Raw genomic sequence first — 19315 nt, 5'->3', positions numbered from 1 at the left:
AGGGCAGGCGCCACCACTGAGAAGGCCCTCTGCCTGGTTCCCTGTAACTTGGCTTCTCGCAGCGAGGGAGCTGCCAGAAGGCCCTCGGCGCTGGACCTCAGTGTCCGGGCAAGACGATGGGGGTGGAGACGCTCCTTCAGGTATACTGGACCAAGGCCATTTAGGGCTTTAAAGGTCAGCACCAACTTGGAAACGTACTGGGAGCCAATGAAGGTCTTTTAGGACCGGTGTTACATGGTCTTGGCGGCCGCTCCCAGTCACCGGTCTAGCTGCCGCATTCTGGATTAGTTGTAGTTTCCGGGTCACCTTCAAAGGTAGCCCCACGTAGAGCGCATTGCAGTAGTCCAAGCGAGCGATAACTAGAGCATGCACCACTCTGGCGAGACAGTCCGCAGGCAGGTAGGGTCTCAGCCTGTGTACCAGATGGAGCTGATAGACAGCTGCCCTGGGCACAGAATTGACCTGCGTCTCCATTGACAGCTGTGAGTCCAGAATGACTCCCAGGCTGCACACCTGGTCCTTCAGGGGCACAGTTGCCCCTGAATGGAAAGAGTTTCCATTTCCTCCTCAGGGACAGGGAAGACTTCCACCCTGATCAGGTACGCTCAGAAATGGTCCAACCTCCGATTCCTGTACCTGGCGTTCAACAAGACCATTGCGGATCAGGCAGCGCAGATGTTCCCCCGAAACGTGACATGCAAGACGGTCCACTCCTTGGCCTTCGCAGAAGTCGGGAAGGAGTAAGTGGCAGCCGTCTCATGGATGCGTCCCGGTTAAATGCAGGAACACAAGAAGCGCCCTCAATGGCCCATCAATGGCCAGCATCCTGGCCTTGCAGTCGCCGACCAGATGCGTGTCGGGAGCCAGCAAGCAGGATCCAAGCACAAGAGCGACTCCTCTGGGTCCTAGTGACTGGTCTTCAGAACCGTTGCCCTCTCTGACAAGTGAGGCAGAGCACAGCCATCCTGGCTAGTAGGCTTTACAGCAGGGTTGATTTGATTTCAATCAAGTTGATTTCAATCGGGATTTAATTCACCAGTCAGTAAGACTTGATTTAAATCTTTTTTTTTTAATTAACAGAAAGACTCATTCTTGCTGGTATAATCTTAATATTTACAACCAGGTGAAGGTTTCATTTTGGGAATCATAAATTTTCAGAGTATTTTTTACAGTTATATCAGAAATTACTGATTTGGTTATACTATTAGAAATACATAGACAGATAATTATGAAATTAATGTGAGGTTTAATAAGTTAACTGTTTATATTTGGACAACTTTTCTGCTGTGCTTTATTGGAACGAGATTGTTATCCTTAATAACAATTTAAACAATTTATTTAACTAAATAACATTATTGTTTCTTGTAACATGTTTGTTAACTGATGTGGTTAAAAATCACACACATGAAAAACTTAAAACAAATCCTTATTTCCTGATGAGTAGCCTTTTGACTATAATGTAACTTAAATAGAAAACTAACTTTGGAAAGATTTTTCTTCCAAAAGCATTTTATTTTAAAAATCCAATTTAAATAAAAAAAATTGATTTTTATCCACCCTGCTTTACAGCCATTTGTCTAAACCTCTTCCAAGCCCATATGATCATAGAATCCTAGAATTGCAGAGACAGAAGGGACCCCCAGGGGCATCTTGTTGCACCCCCTGTGATGTAGTAATTAAGCTAAATAATCTTACATTGGTTTTTTAATGAAAGTGCAATGAATCGCTACTGTTTCAAATGCGACTCTGTTAGTACAGTGGAACCTCGGTTCTCGAGCATCTCCGTTGACGAACGATTCGGAACCCAGACGCTGAAAACCTGGAAGTACAGTGGTACCTCGGGTTACAGGCGCTTCAGGTTACAGACTCCGTTAACCAAGAAATAGTACCTCGGGGTTAAGAACTTTGCTTCAGGATGAGAACAGAAATCATGCTCCAGTGGCGTGGCGGCAGCAGGAGGCCCCATTAGCTAAAGTGGTGCTTCAGGTTAAGAACAGTTTCAGGTTAAGAACAGACCTCCGGAATGAATTAAGTTCTTAACCAGAGGTACCACTGTAATCCCTTCAGTTTTTGAATGCGCCTTGGAAGTCGAACGGCTTCCGCTGCTTGTTTTTCCATTTTTTCCAATGGATTTTGCCGACCGCCCATTGATCCTCAATTTTCGAAAGTTTTGAAATAATAATAATAATAATAATAATAATAATTATTATTATTATTTATACCCCGCCCATCTGGCTGGGTTTCCCCAGCCACTCTGGGCGGCTTCCAACAGAATATTAAAATACAATAGTTGACTAGTCTTCCAGAACGGATTACATTCGAAAACTGAGGTTCCACTGTTACTTTCCTTGGCGAGTAGTTCAAACCACTATTCTGGATGATGCTTTTTGTAGAGTTGGGTCGGTGGGGGCACCAGGGGATTAGGGCTGGGCGACGTCGGGTTTTCAACATCGCCAGCCAGCCATCTCTGTGAGGCATTGCGATGTTGAAACCGAGGAGTGACCTGGCACGGCGAGGTGGCATCTTGGTCCTCCAGCTGGGAGTGGAGGGCGTCCCCTTGAACGGTTGTAAAGTCTCTTCCTTCTCTCTCTCCCCCCCTCCCGTTGCCCCGCTTTCAACCTGGTGCAGCTACAAGAATAAGCTCAACCCTGGCTCGCTGAGCTCCTATTGTGTCAGCTTCGTCCTCCGCAACCGCGAGGGCCAGTCGTTGTTCATAAGGGCCAAGACAGTCATTCAGACCCTCTTGGCGTTCTTTGCCTCCGCCGACGAATCCATCAGTATGGAACACACTCCCGTCTGGTGCAAGAACAACCAGGGGCAGCTCGTTCCTGTCCAGGAAGCGGAAAAGCGGGTGAGTATTCGTGATCAGGAGAAGCTCGGCTCATTTAGCGCTCCGGGTTTGGGCAGGAAGGTGTTGCGGGCGGGTGGGTGTCTTGCTGGTGTCGAAAGCATCGGAAAGCCCTAGGAGCTGCTGCTGCCGCTGCTGCCTCCGCCTCCTCACGTGCGAAACTCGCAGCCGCAATTGCCTTTCCCCGATTTTGTTTTTTTAAAAAATATGATTTTTTTTCCAAACAACAAAAACATACAAAAATACAAACCACATAAAAAGAAATACAAAACACATAAAAACCACAATACAAAAAATACTAAATACAAAAAATACAAGAAAAACAGAAAATCTCTCGCTTATGACCCTTGTTTCTAATCTAAAGACTTCCTCTTTCCACCTCCTAATGCGGTTCTTTGCATTTCATAATTAGTAAATTCTAAATCTTATATTAACTCTAAATATTACTTCAATATTACCTTATTGCTATATCTTTAATATCTTCTCTTTATAAACTCAATCTATTTCTTACTTCTTAATTCGTTTATCCTTATCTTTTTTCAATACATGTTTCACACCCTTGTATTATCTACAACCTCTTTGTATCTCCCTCACTTCCATTGGCTCAATCTATTATACGCTTGTTTCTCAAATAAACTTTGAATTTCTTCCAATCTTCTTCCGCTGCTTCCTCGCTCCGATCCCGAAGTCTCCCCGTCAACTCAGACAGTTCCATATATTCTATCAATTTCTTCTGCCATTCATCCACCGTTGGCAGTTCTTCATTTTTCCAATTCTTTGCCAATAATATTCTTGCTGCTGTTGTGGCATACAGAAAAAAAGTAACATCTTTCTTAGGTATATTATCTCCCGTTATCCCAAGTAAGAAGGCCTCTGGTATTTTAACAAAGGTGTTTTCCAACACTTTTTTCAATTCATTATAAATCTTTTCCCAGAAGTCTCTCACTTGCCTTTCCCCGATTTTGGCATTTATTAACCGCTCGTTAGTGAGCATCCTCCAGACAGTTCTCACAGAATTCAAAACGAGGAGATGTGCAACAGGCGAAGCTGAAACTCCAGAATTGCTCCATGCCCTGGTGGTCTCGTGGTTTGGCTACTGCAATGTGCACTGCGTGGGGCCACCCTTGCATCTGGTTTAGAAGCTGCAGCAAAATGCAGCTGCAAAAGTGCTTTGCAGGACAGCCAGCTTTGCACATATCCCAGCGTCGAAAGATCCGCAGCAGCGGGTGAGTCTTTGCTACCGAGCAAAGTTCTAGGTTTTGTGGTTGATATTTAAAACCCTAAACAACTTGGGGGGCAGGATTCCTTGCAGACTGCCTCCCCTGATACTGACCAAGCCAATGGATCTCCTCCTTTTCTTAACGACTGATTGGGTTTTGTAAGTTTACAAAGCTAAATATGGAAAAAAAAGTAAGGCATAATAACAGATAAGGAAGTCCCTCGCAAGATAGGCAGTGACAGCCACCAGCTTGAAAGGCTTTAAAAGAAAATTGGACAGATTCATGGAGGAGAATTGGACAAATTCATGGAGGGGAGAGAAGGGGAGGGGGAGTCATATAATGCAATAATATTTCATATAACATTTATGGAAAAAAATAAAAGAATACAATTGTATCTTGGTTGTCTAACTTAACCTGTTCCGGGAGTCTATTTGACTCCCATAACCGTTTGAAACCCAAGGCGTGGCTTCCGATTGGCTGCAGGAGCTTCCTGCACTCAAATCGGAAGCTGTAGAAGTCGCGTCAGACGTTCGGCTTCTGAAAAACGTTCGCAAACCGGAACACTCACTTCCGAGTTTGCAGCGTTCGGGGGCCCATTTGTTCTGAAAGCCAAGCCGTTCGACACTGTATTCCAGCCATGTAAATAATAACAAGCAACATTACCAATACTCAAATAATAAAGCAATTTATTCTGACCCACTAATAAACAAAACCTAAACACCACTCCCTAGTCTACAGATCATTCACATCAAACCAACAATTCCCGCCCCCTTTAACTTTCCCACCACACCCAGAAGTCTAGTGTCAGGACCAGCTGTTGCAATATATAATTTATTATTTCTACCCTGCCCATCCGGCTGGGTTTCCCCAGCCATTCTGGGCGGCTTTAAACAGAACATTACAAACAGATAAAAATCCTTCAAACATTAAAAACTTCCCTAAACAGGGCTGCCTTCATATGTCTTCTAAAAGTCGGATAGGTGTTTATTTCCTTGACATCTGATGGGAGGGCCTTCCATAGGAAGGGTGCCACTACCGAGAAGGCCCTCTGCCTGGTTCCCTGTAACCTCACTTCTTGCAGGGAGGGAACCGCCAGAAGGCCCTCGGAGCTGGACCTTGTTGTCCGGGCTGGATGATGGGAGTGAAGACGCTCCTTCGGGTATACTGGACTGAGGCCGTTTACAAGTCTGTGTCCTCCAGGGATGGTCCAGCGTCTCTTCGCAGGGGTGGGGGGTGGGGAGCAAGTTCAACCTCCAGCATCTTCAAGTAGGACTAAGAAAGATCCTTGCCTCAAACTCTGGAGATCGGCTACCAGCCAGAGCACGCAGTACTGAGCTGCATGGAGCAGTGGGTCTGACTCAGTTTGTAAGGCAGCTTCCTCTGTTCATCTTCTTATAGCCTGATCAACCTAGGCTATATATATATATATACACACACACACACACACACACACACACAGTGGTGCCTCGCTAGACGAATTTAATTCATTCCACGGGTCTTTCCTTATAACGAAAAGTTCGTCTAGCGAATCCCATAGGAATGCATTGAATTTATTATTATTATTATTTTTGGCCCATAGGAACGCATTAATTGAATTTCAATGCATTCCTATGGGAAACCGCGATTCACTAGACGAATTCTTCGTAAAACGAATTCGTCTAGCGAGGCAACCTCCGCTAGAAAAAACATTTCGTTAAGCAGGGCATTCGTTAAGCGAGGCACCACTGTATATTGCCTTCTTGTGCCTTTGTAGATCATCGTTGACGAAGCAAACCATATATGGGAAAATATGAAAAAGCTGGAGCCCGCCAGGGAGCCCGCTTATAAGATGACTCATGATGGTAAGTGGGTGACCAGAGGTTGGGGAGAAAGTCATGCTCTGTGCCTTGATTTGTGCCTGCATTTAATAATAATAATAATAATAATAATAATAATAATAATAATAATAATAATATTTATACCCCTCCCATCTGGCTGGGTTTCTCCAGCCACTCTGGGTGGCTCCCAACAGAATATTAAAAACACGATAGAACTTCAAACATTTAAAACTTCCCTGTACAGGGCTGCCTTCAGATGTCTTCTAAAAGTCACATAGTAGTTTATTTCCTTGACATCTGATGGGAGGGCGTTCCACAGGGCGGGCGCCACCACCGAGAAGGCTCTCTGCATTCCTTTGCTGATTTCCAGCAGGCAAAGTCGGTTAGGTGGGTGGGGTTGGGGAGGCCGGGGGGGGGGAGAGTCTGTGAAGGCACTGTGGCTTGTTTAGGGCCCTGCACAGGCAAAACTTCCATGGGTGGGTGGAAGGTGCATTTGTGGGGCTGGTAGAGGGCAGCCTGCAGTTGGAGGGGGAAGAGTTCTGACTCTCTACTGATTCTGGGTCACCTGCAGTAGATTAGGGAAGCGTTTCTAATTCCCAAATATTTAATATCACTTCTGCTTTGGCCCTGAGATCCCCGGAAAGCTGAATTCTGTGCCTCATGCAGAAACTGTTCTCCCTCCCTGCTCAAAATTCTGGGTTCTTTTGTGGGGAACAGGAGTAAGGTTTTTTGATCGATAGATAGCTCTTAATCAATCGTGCTTTCTGAGCCTGGAAATCGTACAAGTCACTATTATTTATTAATTATTGAATTTATATACCGCCCTATGCCCAGGGACCCAGGTGGCGCTGTGGTTAAACCACTGAGCCTAGGGCTTACTGATCAGAAGGTCGGCGGTTCAAATCCCTGTGATGGGGTGAGCTCCCGTTGCTCGGTCCCAGCTCCTGCCAACCTAGCAGTTCGAAAGCACGTCAAAATGCAAGTAGATAAATAGGAACCGCTACAGCGGGAAGGTAAACAGCGTTTCCATGTGCTGCTCTGGTTTGCCAGAAGCGGCTTTGCCATGCTGGCCACATGACCTGGAAGCTATACGCCGGCTCCCTCGGCCAATAATGCGAGATGAGCGCGCAACCCCAGAGTTGGTCACGACTGGACCTAATGGTCAGGGGTCCCTTTACCTTTACCTTATGCCCAGAGGTCTCATCTTTTTGAAGGTCGTTAAAGGGAGAAACTAACGTAAACCAGGTGAAAATGTTATCAGAGGAAGAAATTCTTAGGCAACTCAATGCCTATATAGCCCCAGGCAGCTTAATAAACAGAAAATAGCTTGATTCACTAGGATATCCTTTGCAGGGGACATGTGTGGGATCCTGTGCAAGGATGAACTAGCACCACCAAAGGGTCGTAAAAGATACTAGTCCACAAGGATTTTATGAACAGATTTCTTCTTCCTAGAGCTAAGCCAATCTTTTGTTTGCTTGTAGAAATCCCAAAGTGGGATGAGTTGATGAGTCATGGTTTTGCTGTGGTGTGTAGACACCTATAGGCTTAAAAAAATGGTGTTATATTGCACGCCAAATTATTATTTTTTGACGAATGTCGTGCCTTCCTTTCTAGGGTACTTAAAGCTGTGGCAGCTCCAAAAGCCTTCTCTTTCCCACTACGATGCAATCTTCATCGACGAGGCCCAAGACTGCACCCCCGGTGAGTAATAATTTGGGTGTTGCACTGAAAAGAGTTTGACTTTCCCAAGCCCCCTCTCCTCCTCTGGGAAACCAGTCCTCCCCCCCCACATTTTGGCAGTCCCTTGGAAAGCATTGCATAAACGTGTTGAAGGTGTTCTCTTCCTTTAAAATCGTAGGCAGATTTGTCACGGCGAACACTTGGCTAAAAGGGCGGGAGGGATCTGTCATTTTGCAGCAAAAGACTTTGCTTCCAGACTTCCCATTGGGGTATCTGTTTTTTTTTTAAATATAATTTTTATTAATTTTATAATAAACAAAAGAGATACAGGGAAATAAACAATCATCATTTCACACCTTCTTCCACCCCCCCATGAGTCCCCTCCTGCCACAAGAAAGACCCATGCTGAGCAAACTCCCCAAGGCCCACCCCTGCCACCGGTGGGCCCCCATTGGGGCATCTGGCTGACCCCTGAGAGAGACCCCTGGCCTGATCCAGGAGCTATTTTTTTTTATCCCCTTTGTTCCCCCGCAAAGCTAAAGTGGCAAAGGAAGTTGCCTTGTACCAAGTCAGGCTGCTGTTTATGTATTTATGTATTTATTATTTCATTTCTATACCGCTTTATATTTTTAAGAAAAACCTCAAAGTGGTTTACAGAATATTAAAAACGTCAAAAAATTTTTGATAAAACAATCTGAAGAAAGTCAAATATAGACCATACTGTATAGTAAAAACAACATGCTGATTAACAGAAAACTAAAATATTATCTTAAAGATTTCAAAACAAAACATTACAAAGGAGGTCAGCTACTGAATACGTATTTAACACAAACAGACAAACATCCAAATCTTAAGCATTAAACAATAAGCATCACAGACCCAGGGTTCATATTTCGATTTAATCATGTTTCAAATATTATTGCCGTTTGACATTTAGAAAGATAGATTTGTGAAAGCGATGAGTTTTGAGGTGCGGTATTGAGGGTGTTGCCTTAGTTAACATCCTCGTAATTTGCTAAGCTTACCGGGGAGTCCTCTTTGAGGAAAAGCTGGTTTATTTGGCAGGCGTGAGATATAATAAGAATAAGAATATACCCCGCCCATCTGGCGGGGTTTCCCAAGCCACTCTGGGCAGCTTCCAACAAAAGAGTAAAAATACATTAAAACATCACTCCTTAAAAACTTCCCTAAACAGAAACAAAATAAAAAAAATCCTTCCATTAGCACCTTAGAGACCAACTAAGTTTGTCATTGGTATGAGCTTTCTTGTGCATGCACACTTCTTCAGATACCAATTTTCCCCCTGTGAAAAATTCACCATGACCTGCATAAACATATGCAGTCTTTCAGTGTACAGTTGAGAAGTTCTGCTTCTCTTTCTAAATACGCCATTCCTCTTCCTGCAGCGATCATGGACGTTGTCCTTTCCCAGACGTGTGGGGCCATCTTGGTCGGAGACCCTCACCAGCAGATCTACTCCTTCCGCGGCGCAGTCAATGCTCTGGCCGTAGTGTCTCACACCCACATGTTCTACCTCACAAAGGTGAGCCTCCGCAAACCTTCGCTTGAGCCCAGGTGCTTCATTCCACATTCTCATTGGGGCAGCCTTCCAAGGGCCACATTCCAGTGGCGGGCAGTTCCGGAGGCCAAACTGGGCAGGGCGACGAATGCGAAATCTACTGTTCTGCGGCAGGCTAGTTTCTACAGACCGTCATCTCTCTTAGCTTCCATCTGGGCAGGCAAAAGGGCTCATTCCAGCCCTGCCAAAATGCCTGGGGTGGAAAGCAGGCCCAGGGAGGGTTGTGGCCCGGGGAGCCTTCTGAGGGCCAGATCAGAGAGGCCTTGGGGGCCATGTTCCCCCACTCTTGCAGTGGAAAGCTCTTCAAGCCAACCTGAGCCACCCAAACCTTTATCTGATAAATATCTTTGCACAAGAGCTGGGAAAGGTTGAGAAAGGGCAGCCGAAATGTTTAAGGAGCTGCAGCAAAATGCCCTGGGATAAAACGCTCCCAACATTTGAGGCCATGTGGTTGGTTTTTTTAAGGGCAAGGAAGCAGCAGGGACTTCATCACATAAACCGCTGCAACATGGGAAATCTGAGGGTTGGCATCAGCTGGTAGAAATTTTACACGGTCCCTCTGGGTTACTTATCGAGTTGGGTATAGTTTGCAGAATCCCACCTCTTAAGCTCAAATACAGAGGACAATGAAAAAAATAATATATGAAGTCCTCTTTATTTCTCCTACAGCAGGGGCACAAGCGATGTCCTAATGGGGTTCTAGCAAATCTGCCGGTCAAATATGGTGCAGGTATATTGTTTGAAACCGGGCCATAGTAAAAGCGCTCCAAAGCGTGGGATCAATGATATCCGACAGGTAGTTGTCACAGATTGTAACTGCTTTTAAGTGGGAGAACCAATCAGAGAACCCATAATTTTTTATCTTAAAGCTGTCTAAAGAGGCACCCCTGTCAAAAACCCGTTCTCGAATTTTATCAGGGCTCCAAGATTTAAGAGTATTAAACTCGGGAAGGGTACAGGTATATCTGAAGTTCTGCCTTCATGCAGCGCTTTGTTAAACTGTGGAACTCATTCCCACAGGAAGCAGCGGGAGGCCAGCAACTTTGAAAGAGGGTCAGATAAATTTGTGGAGAATAAGTACAATGACTGTGTACTACTACCTCTAGTAGTAAGGAACTTGGAAGTCCAAAACCAGTTAGGGGAAAGGCGGCCCAGTTTTCTGAGCATCTTTTCCAGTCCCCCTCCCTTCTGCTTGCTTGCTTCACTTCTGCAGAGTTTCCGGTTCGGTTCCGAAATAGCTTACGTCGCTGCTACTCTCCTGGACGTCCTCAAGAAAGTTCGTAAGCAGACGTTGGTTGGCGGCAGACAGGAGGGTGAGGCATTCAGCTCAGCCGTATTCCATTTTTTTATTTTTTATTTAAAGGAAGCACCAGGGTGGATTTGATTTAAATCACTACTCAGCAAGACTTGATTCAAATCTTCTCCTCCTCCTTCTCCTCCTCCTCCTCCTCCTCCTCCTTCTTCTTCTTCTTCTTACAGAAAGACATTCTTGCTGGTATAATCTTAGTATTTACAATCAGGTGAAGGTTTCATTTTTGGAATAATAAATTTTCAGAGTAGTTTTTACAGTTATATCACAAATTGCTGATTTGGTTATACTATTAGAAATACATAGACAACTAATTATGAAATTATTGTGAGGTTTAATAAGTTAACCATTTATATTTGGACAACTTTTCTGCTGTACAGTACTTCATTGGAAGGAGAAAAACAATAATTTTCGTAATAACAATTTAAACAATTTATTAACTAAAACAATAACATTATAGCATATGTATCCATGTTTGTTACTGGATGTTGTTAAACTTTTTTCATTTAAAAAAACAAACATACTGAGTTTCAGCACACATGAAAAACTTAAAACAAATCCTTATTTCCTGATAAATAGCCTTTGGTCTATAACGCAACTTAAATAGAAAACTATCTTGAGAAAGATTTTTTTCCTCCAAAAGCATTTTATTTTTAAAATCCCAATTTAAATAAAAAGAAATCTGATTTAAAATTTAAAAAATCTATTTTATATATATATGATTTTTATTCTTATCCACCCTGGGAAGCACTGATTCTCTCAGCTCGGTCTGCGACAGATACTTTGCTTCGCTTTTTGGCAGGTGATATCACCGGGGCTGGTGTGACGGGGAAAGTAACTCGCTTGTCTCGGTGCAACCAAACCGTCTTCGATGATGCTGTGAAACTTACCACCGGAGAACCACCGGCTAAAATACACATCCTTGGGGTAAGGGTGGCATGAAGCTAGCTATACACAGGGTTGGGTGGTGGGGTAAAAGGTAAAGGTAAAAGGACCCCTGACCATTAGGTCCAATCACGGACAACTCTGGGGTTCATCTCATCTCACTTTACTTGCCGAGGGAGCCAGCGTTTGTCTGCAGACAGTTTTTCTGGGTCATGTGGCTGGCATGACTAAACCGCTTCTGGCGAACCAGAGCAGAGCATGGAAACGCTGTTTACTTTCCAGCCGCAGCGGTACCTATTTATCTACTTCCACTGGCGTGCTTTCGACCTGCTAGGTTGGCAGGAACAGGGAATGAGCAACGGGAGCTCACCCCGTCACGGGGATTCGAACCGCCGACGTTCTGATCGGCAAGAGTCCTGGATTTCATGGGTGAGAGCAGACATCACATTTTTAATGTGCCAGGGCTGTTCTTGAACCGCCCTCTCGACATTCAGTGCAAATGGGATCTCGGGGTCTAAAACCACAAACTTAACTTGAGCCAACAGCAGCAAAAAAAGCGCTAATGTAATTCTAGGCTGCGTCAACAGAAGTGTAGTGTCCAGATCGAGGGAAGACTACTGTTTTATTCTCCCTCGGTCAGATCCCACCTGGAATACTGCATCCATTTCTGGGCACCTCAGTTTAAGAAGGATATTGACAAGCTGGAAGGTGTGCAGAGGAGGGCAACCGAAGATGATCAAAGGTCTGGAAAACAAGCCTGATGAGGAATGGTTGAGGGAGCTGGGGATGTTTAGCCTGGAGAAGAGGAGACTGAGAGGAGATGCGGTAGCCATCTTCAAATATCTCAAGGGCTGTCAAATGGATCGAGCTTGTTTCCTGCTGCTCCAGAGGGGAGGACTTGAAACAGTAGATTCGAATGAAAAGAAAGGAGATTCTACCTAAATATTCAGAAGAACTTTTTGACATCAAACATACCATCTCAGGACTATTTAATTGCTCATCTTCTAAAGGGACACCCAGGGTCATTTAGTCCAACCCCCTGCAAAGCAGAAACCGAAACAGAAGAATCCCCGGAATATGGCCACCCAACCTAACCTCTGTCTAAAAACACGAAGGAGCGTCCACCATGTTCTGCGTTAGTTCGTTCCATTGTTGGAACAGTTTGCCAGTGGAGCCAACTACTTAGATGACTTCTCCATTGTTCAAAGTCTTCACATTGAAGCTGGACTGAATATTTTTGGGGTGATGTCTGGATTTCTTGCATCAAACAGCGGGTTTGACTAGCTGGCCTTCTCAGGTCCCTCCAAGTCCAACATCCTGTCTGCTCCCAGAGTCTATGTGCAATTCACCCTCCTTTTATTTTTTTGTTAGGGGCTTAAAGCCTTTGGCCTCGAGAAGATCTCGGACCTATGGAAGCTCCTCCATCCCGAATGTAAGTACTTTGGTTAGTGTAAACGCTCCTGGGGCTTCATTTCTGGGTCTCTGCCTCAACTGGGGAAAGCTGGGCCGTTTGCGATCTTCCAAAACCATTCCGGGATTTTGAAGCTGTGGAGCATTTACTGCTCATAATTGCGGACTCTGCTGGCGAGTGCCAACAAGACTGTGTCCAAAATGGGGCCATTTGGAAATGAGAAGGAAGTACAGTCGTACCTTGGTTGTTGAACGCCATGGAACTTGTACGTTTTGGCTCTCAAACGCCGCAAACCCGGAAAGTGATTGTTCCGGTTTGCAAACGTTCCTTTGGCACCTGAGCGTCCAACGGGGCTTCCGATTGGCTGCAGGAGCTTTTGGTTTTCAAACATTTTGGAAGTCAAACGGACTTCCGGACCGGATTCCGTTCGACTTCCAAGGTCCGACTGCATCGAGGAGTTTGTGGGAGAGCCCCGGGGTCTGCAGAAGCACCAGAATCAAATCAAATCAAAAACTACAATAACCCCAATGAAGATTGGTTACAGGTAGGTAGCCGTGTTGGTCTGATGTAGTTGAAACAAAATAAAAAAAATTCCTTCCAGTAGCACCTTAAAGACCAACTAAGTTTTTATTTTGGTATGAGCTTTCGTGTGCATGCACACTTCTTCAGATACCAATGAAGACTGTTTAGCGATTGTAGAAAGCTGTTGAGGGAGAATGGAAAAGTAAGGGAGATTGGGAATGGAGTGGAAGAAAGTAGGCACAGCTTGCTGATTGTCGAACACTGAACAGAAGCGTCACAAACTGTAGCATTTTGTTACAAGCCCCGCTTGCGTCACCTAATTCAAATCACACATAATGCAAAGCCATGGCTTATTAAATGACAGCTTAGTGTTGTGCGTGAACCCTGCTTGTGGTTTGTTTACGCTCAACAAAGCTGCGGCTTGTTGGCTCACAAACTTCGGCTTCCTTTAACAATGACTTGGTGTTATGTGTGAACTCGACACCCTTATCCAGGGCTTGCTTGATGACTCTACCTAGACGCTCGCCCGCTGCTGGAAAACAAAACGAACTTTGAAGAAGCAAGCCGCTTGTTGGGTCACCTGTGGGACAACTTATGGTTAATGCATGGTTTGTTAAACAAACCGTGGCTTGCCATTATGCCCGAACCAGGCCACTGGGTCAGGAAACGGGCCAACACTCCTTATAAGGAGGTCCAGAATCCCCGTTTTCCTTGGCTTTCCCTGCATCATTTTGTCCCTGCTTGTGTGTTCCCAGTGAAACTTGAGGTGGAGGACCCCTTTATCAAAAGGTGGGCCAATAAGGGCGGCTTCGCAGGCCTCAAGGACTACGCAGCAAAGTCCGAAGATAAGCAACTGGAGATGAAGATAGCCATTGTGGAGAAATACAAAGAACGCATCCCAGAGCTGGTGAAAAGAATATATCAGTGCCATGTGAACACTGCAGAGACTGCAGGTAAGAGGCAACTTTTTTGCAAGGCAACTTTTTTGCTTTCAAGGCCAGAAGAGGAAATAAAACTTGACATGTTTTCTCAAGGACTGATTACTATTAACTTACTTTTATGAACTATCATGGATGGTTTTTTTGGGGGGTGGCGGCACCGAGGCCACAACCCCCCTCCCATTAGCTCAGAAGTTGATAGATGGCATTTGTATTCCACCTTTCCTCCAAGGAGCTGTAAAGTGGCATCCATAGCTCTTCTCCTCCCCATTTTATAACAGCTATTACTAATTCTAAATTATTTATACCCCACCCACCTGGCTGAGTTTACCCAGCCACTCTGGGCAGCTCCCCACAGAATATTAATAAGAATAAAAATGATAAAGCGATAAAACATCAAACATTAAAAACTTCCCTAAACAGGGCTGCCTTCAGATGTCTTCTAAAAGTCAGGTAGTTGTTTCTTTCCTTGACATCTGATGGGAGGGCACCACCACCGAGAAGGCCCTCTGCCTGGTTTCCTGTAGCTTCACTTCTCGCAGGGAGGGAACCGCCAGAAGGCCTTCAGAGCTGGACCTCAGTGTCCGGGCTGAACGATGGGGGTGGAGATGTTCCTTCAGGTATACTGGGCTTAGGCCGTTTTGTCTGTACAACAACCTTCCAAGGTAGGTTAGGCTGAGAGATGGTGACTGGCCCAGCAGATGCTCTGCGACTGAGCTGTGGCCAGAGTTCTTCATCCTCTGCTTTTCTGCCTTCAGAACAGTTAATTATCAAAGGAGCAGCTGGACACTATTAAATCCCCTCTGATTAATTGACACATTTAGGGTAGGATGGGCTGAGCATGATGGCAGAAAGTGAGGAGGAATTAAAGAACCTTTTAATGAGGGTGAAAGAGGAGAGCGCAAAATGTGGTCTGAAGCTCAACATCAAAAAAACCAAGATCATGGCCACTGGTCCCATCACCTCCTGGCAAATAGAAGGGGAAGAAATGGAGGCAGTGAGAGATTTTACTTTCTTGGGCTCCTTGATCACTGCAGATGGTGACAGCAGTCATGAAATTAAAAGACGCCTGCTTCTTGGGAGAAAAGCAATGACAAACCTAGACAGCATCTTTAAAAGCAGAGACATCACCTTGCCTACAAAGGTCCGTATAGTTAAAGCTATGATTTTCCCAGTAGTGATGTATGGAAGTGAGAGCCGGACCATAAAGAAGGCTGATCGCCGAAGAATTGATGCTTTTGAATTATGGTGCTGGAGGAGACTCTTGAGAGTCCCATGGACTGCAAGAAGATCAAACCTATCCATTCTTAAGGAAATCAGCCCTGAGTGCTCCCTGGAAGGACAGATCGTGAAGCTGAGGCTCCAATACTTTGGCCACCTCATGAGAAGAGAAGACTCCCTGGAAAAGACCCGGATGTTGGGAAAGATTGAGGGCACTAGGAGAAGGGGACGACAGAGGACGAGATGGTTGGACAGTGTTCTTGAAGCTACGAACATGAGTTTGACCAAACTGCGGGAGGCAGTGCAAGACAGGAGTGCCTGGCGTGCTCTGGTCCATGGGGTCACGAAGAGTCGGACACGACTAAACGACGATGGGCTGAGCATGTGATTTCATCCCACGACAGTCTCACTGTCCCCAGGCCTCCTGTGGTGGATGGGCAATCGTAATCTGGGCCTATCTCCCTTGCCTGTTTCCAAAATGGCAAAGATCAAGTATTTGAAATACAGTACAATCACATCTCACATGTATCTTATGCGATTTCCAACCATACATGGTTGATGGCAAGCCAGTTGAAACTGCGGGAGTCAAATCTGTTTTGGTTTTTGGTTTTGGTTAAAAGGAAAAAGATGCAGCCTCTTAAAAAGAGAATTCCCCAGATGCTAAGGTCCTGGTTTGGGGCAAGTACTCTGGCAAGAGAACCCCAGCAGAGATTTAAAATCACAAGATGCTTTTGCAACAAAGTGAAGCATGGAAATATAGCATACAGTGGAACCTCGGTTTATGAACACCTCGGTTTATGAATTTTCGGTTTATGAACGCCGCTGACCCATCTGGAACGGATTAATTCATTTTCCATTACTTTCAATGGGAAAGTTCGCTTCAGTTTATGAACGCTTCAGTTTATGAACAGACTTCCGGAACCAATTACACCCATGCTTCAGTTTAAGTTCTCCGTGGACCCGTCTGGAACGGATTAATCCACTTTCCATTACTTTCAATGGGAAATAAAAAAATTCCTTCAGTAGCACCTTAAAGACCAACTAAGTTTTTATTTTGGTATGAGCTTTCGTGTGCATGCACACTTCTTTCAATGGGAAAGTTCGCTTCAGTTTATGAACGCTTCAGTTTAAGTACTCCTCGGACTGTCTGGAACGGATTAATCCACTTTCCATTACTTTCAATGGGAAAGTTCGCTTCAGTTTATGAACGCTTCAGTTTATGAACAGACTTCCGGAACCAATTGTGTTCATAAACCGAGGTACCACTGTATTAGACTTATAAAATATCCCCTTCTAAGTTACTTCCAAAGTTCCCTACTTCTGTAGCGTAAAAAGAGACCACACATTTTGTAAACTAAAAACTGTTTACTTACAAATTCTTCAAAGCTCAGATTTGTGTGCTTTTCCATACGGCAGTAAGAAAACGCAGGCAGTAAAATGTAGGTTCCAAAGTGTGGTGAAGGTTTCTAAATTATTTGTATGGAAGCACAATGATGGCTTGCTTAAGCCACGTGATCGAAGTTCGGAGCATCCAGCTTGGCCCTCCTTGCTGGTAGAGTTCACATGGAGAAATGTGAAGAAGGAAGGCTGCATAACCCTCCTAAGGTGTGGGGGAGTAGTGACCTAGCTAGGCCTGGCAGGACAGCTTACTCCATGGTCTTAACCCCTTCGTGCATTAATTAGACTTAAGCCTGTTGGTTATATGAGGCTGGTTATCCCACAAAATCCAAGCTTAAAGGCTCTTTTTGTGCCAGGCCCATTTTTATGCTCTCTACCTTGCCTCGGGGGCAAGGCTCTCTTGGTTCACAGGCTCTGGGATACTGGGGATTCTTTCTCTCTCCCCTCCCTCACCTACTACCTACTAGCCACAGGGGGCGGCTCCAAGGGTTTGGGTATACCCAGTTTTCACTCTTGGAACCGCCCCGCCCCCCTAAATAAGATGCAATTGCACTGTACTCGAACTGCCCTCTCACGTTTTGGATCATCTATTATCGCACGGTTACAGGATTGTGACTGTTGAAAGGCTTGTTTGCCTCTTTTGACACTGATGGACTATGTTGTCTAATTTTGTTCATGCAACAGTGATAGACTTTCATTTTCTGTGATTCTATTACATACTCTCTGTTTAAGAATTGCTACGCTCGGAGCTTCTATTATCGCCCAATGACAGGATTGGGACCTTTGAAAGGCTTGTTTGCCTCTGTGATATTGATTGACTACCTTCTCTAATTTTGTTCTACGATACTGATTTATTTTATCATTTGTATCTCCATCATGTATTTTTCTGTTTAAGAATTGTGAAATAATACATGTTACAGATATTCTGTTAGAACATGATTAGCCACGTGTTGCCCGTTACTGTTGAAAGTTTTTCTGTTTTTGCAACACAGGGGGTTTCCTTTGTTACTCTCACAAGCCAGCCCAACAAGTTGATTTTTCACTTTGCCTCCTTCAGATCATGTCTTGGGGACCGTCCATAAGGCCAAAGGCTTGGAATTCGACACCGTCCAAGTGGCAGACGACTTCATGAGCAGCATCAGCATGACTTCCGTGCAGCCCGCCTTCGAGAGGATACCCATTTTCCGCACCAGTAAGAAAGCCTTTCCCCCCTTGGCCGCCTGTCCTCCAAGATTGTGCAGAAGGTTCTCCCCTCATTTTATTTCAACGCAGCTGTTTAAAATATTTCAACATTCAGCTTCAATGGATAACGCTGGGTCATCCCCCGCTATGCTTCCCCTTACTTTCCTTCCAGCGAAAAAGCCCCCAGTGCTGTTACCTTTCCTTGCAGCTGCCAAGGGCGTACCCCAGCCCAAGGAATGCACCCTGAAGATAGGGACCTCTTTCTTGTCTAGCTGAATGCCCAGCCTAGCGCCTAGGCAGCTCTTCCCAGGTCTGCGCCCTATGGAGTGGTTGCCGCAAAAGGGGGTCGCTCCCCTCCACCATTTTCTGTACATCTCCCCGGCAGGCTGTGTGAATGCAGCCGGAGACTGCGCCGGCATGGAAGCTGCCTCTGCTCTCCCTTCTTCAGTCCCCTCCTGGTTCTGGGAGGCAGTGTGCAGAGGAGGCTTCGCTTGCCTGACCTCCCTCTTCGAACCCATCCTGTGCTCCACCCTCCAGCTTTGAAGCACCCCCTGCCTCCAACTCTTCGCTCCTGGCTGGTACAACCCCCACATATCACCGGCCCCCCCTCTCCAGAGTCGGACTCCTGCCCCGCTTCCCCCGGCGCACACTTGCCAGCTTCCTGCCAATAGGATAGTCGCTCAATCCCCTTGATAATTTTGGTTGCCTTCTCTCTCTTTTTGAGGTGAGGCGACTGCACACAGTATTCCAGACATAGTGGTGTAGTGCAGTCCCCCCCCCTTTAATGATCATTGGGGTGATGGTGGAAAGAACACCCAATTGAGAGATAATCGCCGAGCTTTGCCCCCGCCGTTCCATTTCCTGTCTGCCTCTTGCCTTTGTCCCATTCCAGATGCAACCTCCGAGGATGAATGGAACTTGCTGTACGTCGCCGTCACCCGCGCCAAGAGGCGCCTCATCGTTCCAAAGTTCCTGACCCAGATTGTGACAAGGGCCGGGGTGAGTTGGCGGGGAAGAATCATAGAATCATAGAGTTGGAAGAGACCACAAGGGCCATCCAGTCCAACCCCCTGCCAAGCAGGAAACACCATCAAAGCATTCTTGACATATGTCTGTCAAGCCTCTGCTTAAAGACCTCCAAAGAAGGAGACTCCACCACACTCCTTGGTAGCAAATTCCACTGTCGAACAGCTCTTGCTGTCAGGAAGTTCTTCCTAATGTTTAGGTGGAATCTTCTTTCTTGTAGTTTGAATCCATCCATATATTTGAACATGGCTATCATATCACCCCTTAACCTTCTCT

At 45.5% G+C, this 19315-nt stretch overlaps 1 protein-coding gene across 3 annotated transcripts in view; it reads left to right on the top strand.

The window, feature by feature from the left end:
* The window catches only part of FBH1 (F-box DNA helicase 1), a 38978-nt gene that overhangs the window by 13548 nt on the left and 6115 nt on the right, over nucleotides 1-19315 (top strand). For all 3 annotated transcript variants that reach the window (XM_035127585.3, XM_035127584.3, XM_060279236.2), the window contains 11 exons: nucleotides 572-740; nucleotides 2629-2851; nucleotides 5822-5909; nucleotides 7503-7589; nucleotides 8975-9111; nucleotides 10361-10460; nucleotides 11259-11383; nucleotides 12713-12773; nucleotides 14030-14227; nucleotides 17889-18023; nucleotides 18906-19012. In XM_035127585.3, coding sequence (XP_034983476.3) covers nucleotides 572-740; nucleotides 2629-2851; nucleotides 5822-5909; nucleotides 7503-7589; nucleotides 8975-9111; nucleotides 10361-10460; nucleotides 11259-11383; nucleotides 12713-12773; nucleotides 14030-14227; nucleotides 17889-18023; nucleotides 18906-19012 — 1430 coding nt within the window. The remainder of the gene's footprint in view (nucleotides 1-571; nucleotides 741-2628; nucleotides 2852-5821; nucleotides 5910-7502; nucleotides 7590-8974; nucleotides 9112-10360; nucleotides 10461-11258; nucleotides 11384-12712; nucleotides 12774-14029; nucleotides 14228-17888; nucleotides 18024-18905; nucleotides 19013-19315) is intronic.

Source organism: Zootoca vivipara, chromosome 9, assembly GCF_965207765.1.
Source record: "Zootoca vivipara chromosome 9, rZooViv2.hap1.1, whole genome shotgun sequence".
Classification (NCBI taxonomy): domain Eukaryota; kingdom Metazoa; phylum Chordata; class Lepidosauria; order Squamata; family Lacertidae; genus Zootoca; species Zootoca vivipara.
The sequence above is the reverse complement of the archived record's forward strand: the minus strand, read 5'-3'. Positions and strand labels throughout refer to the sequence as shown.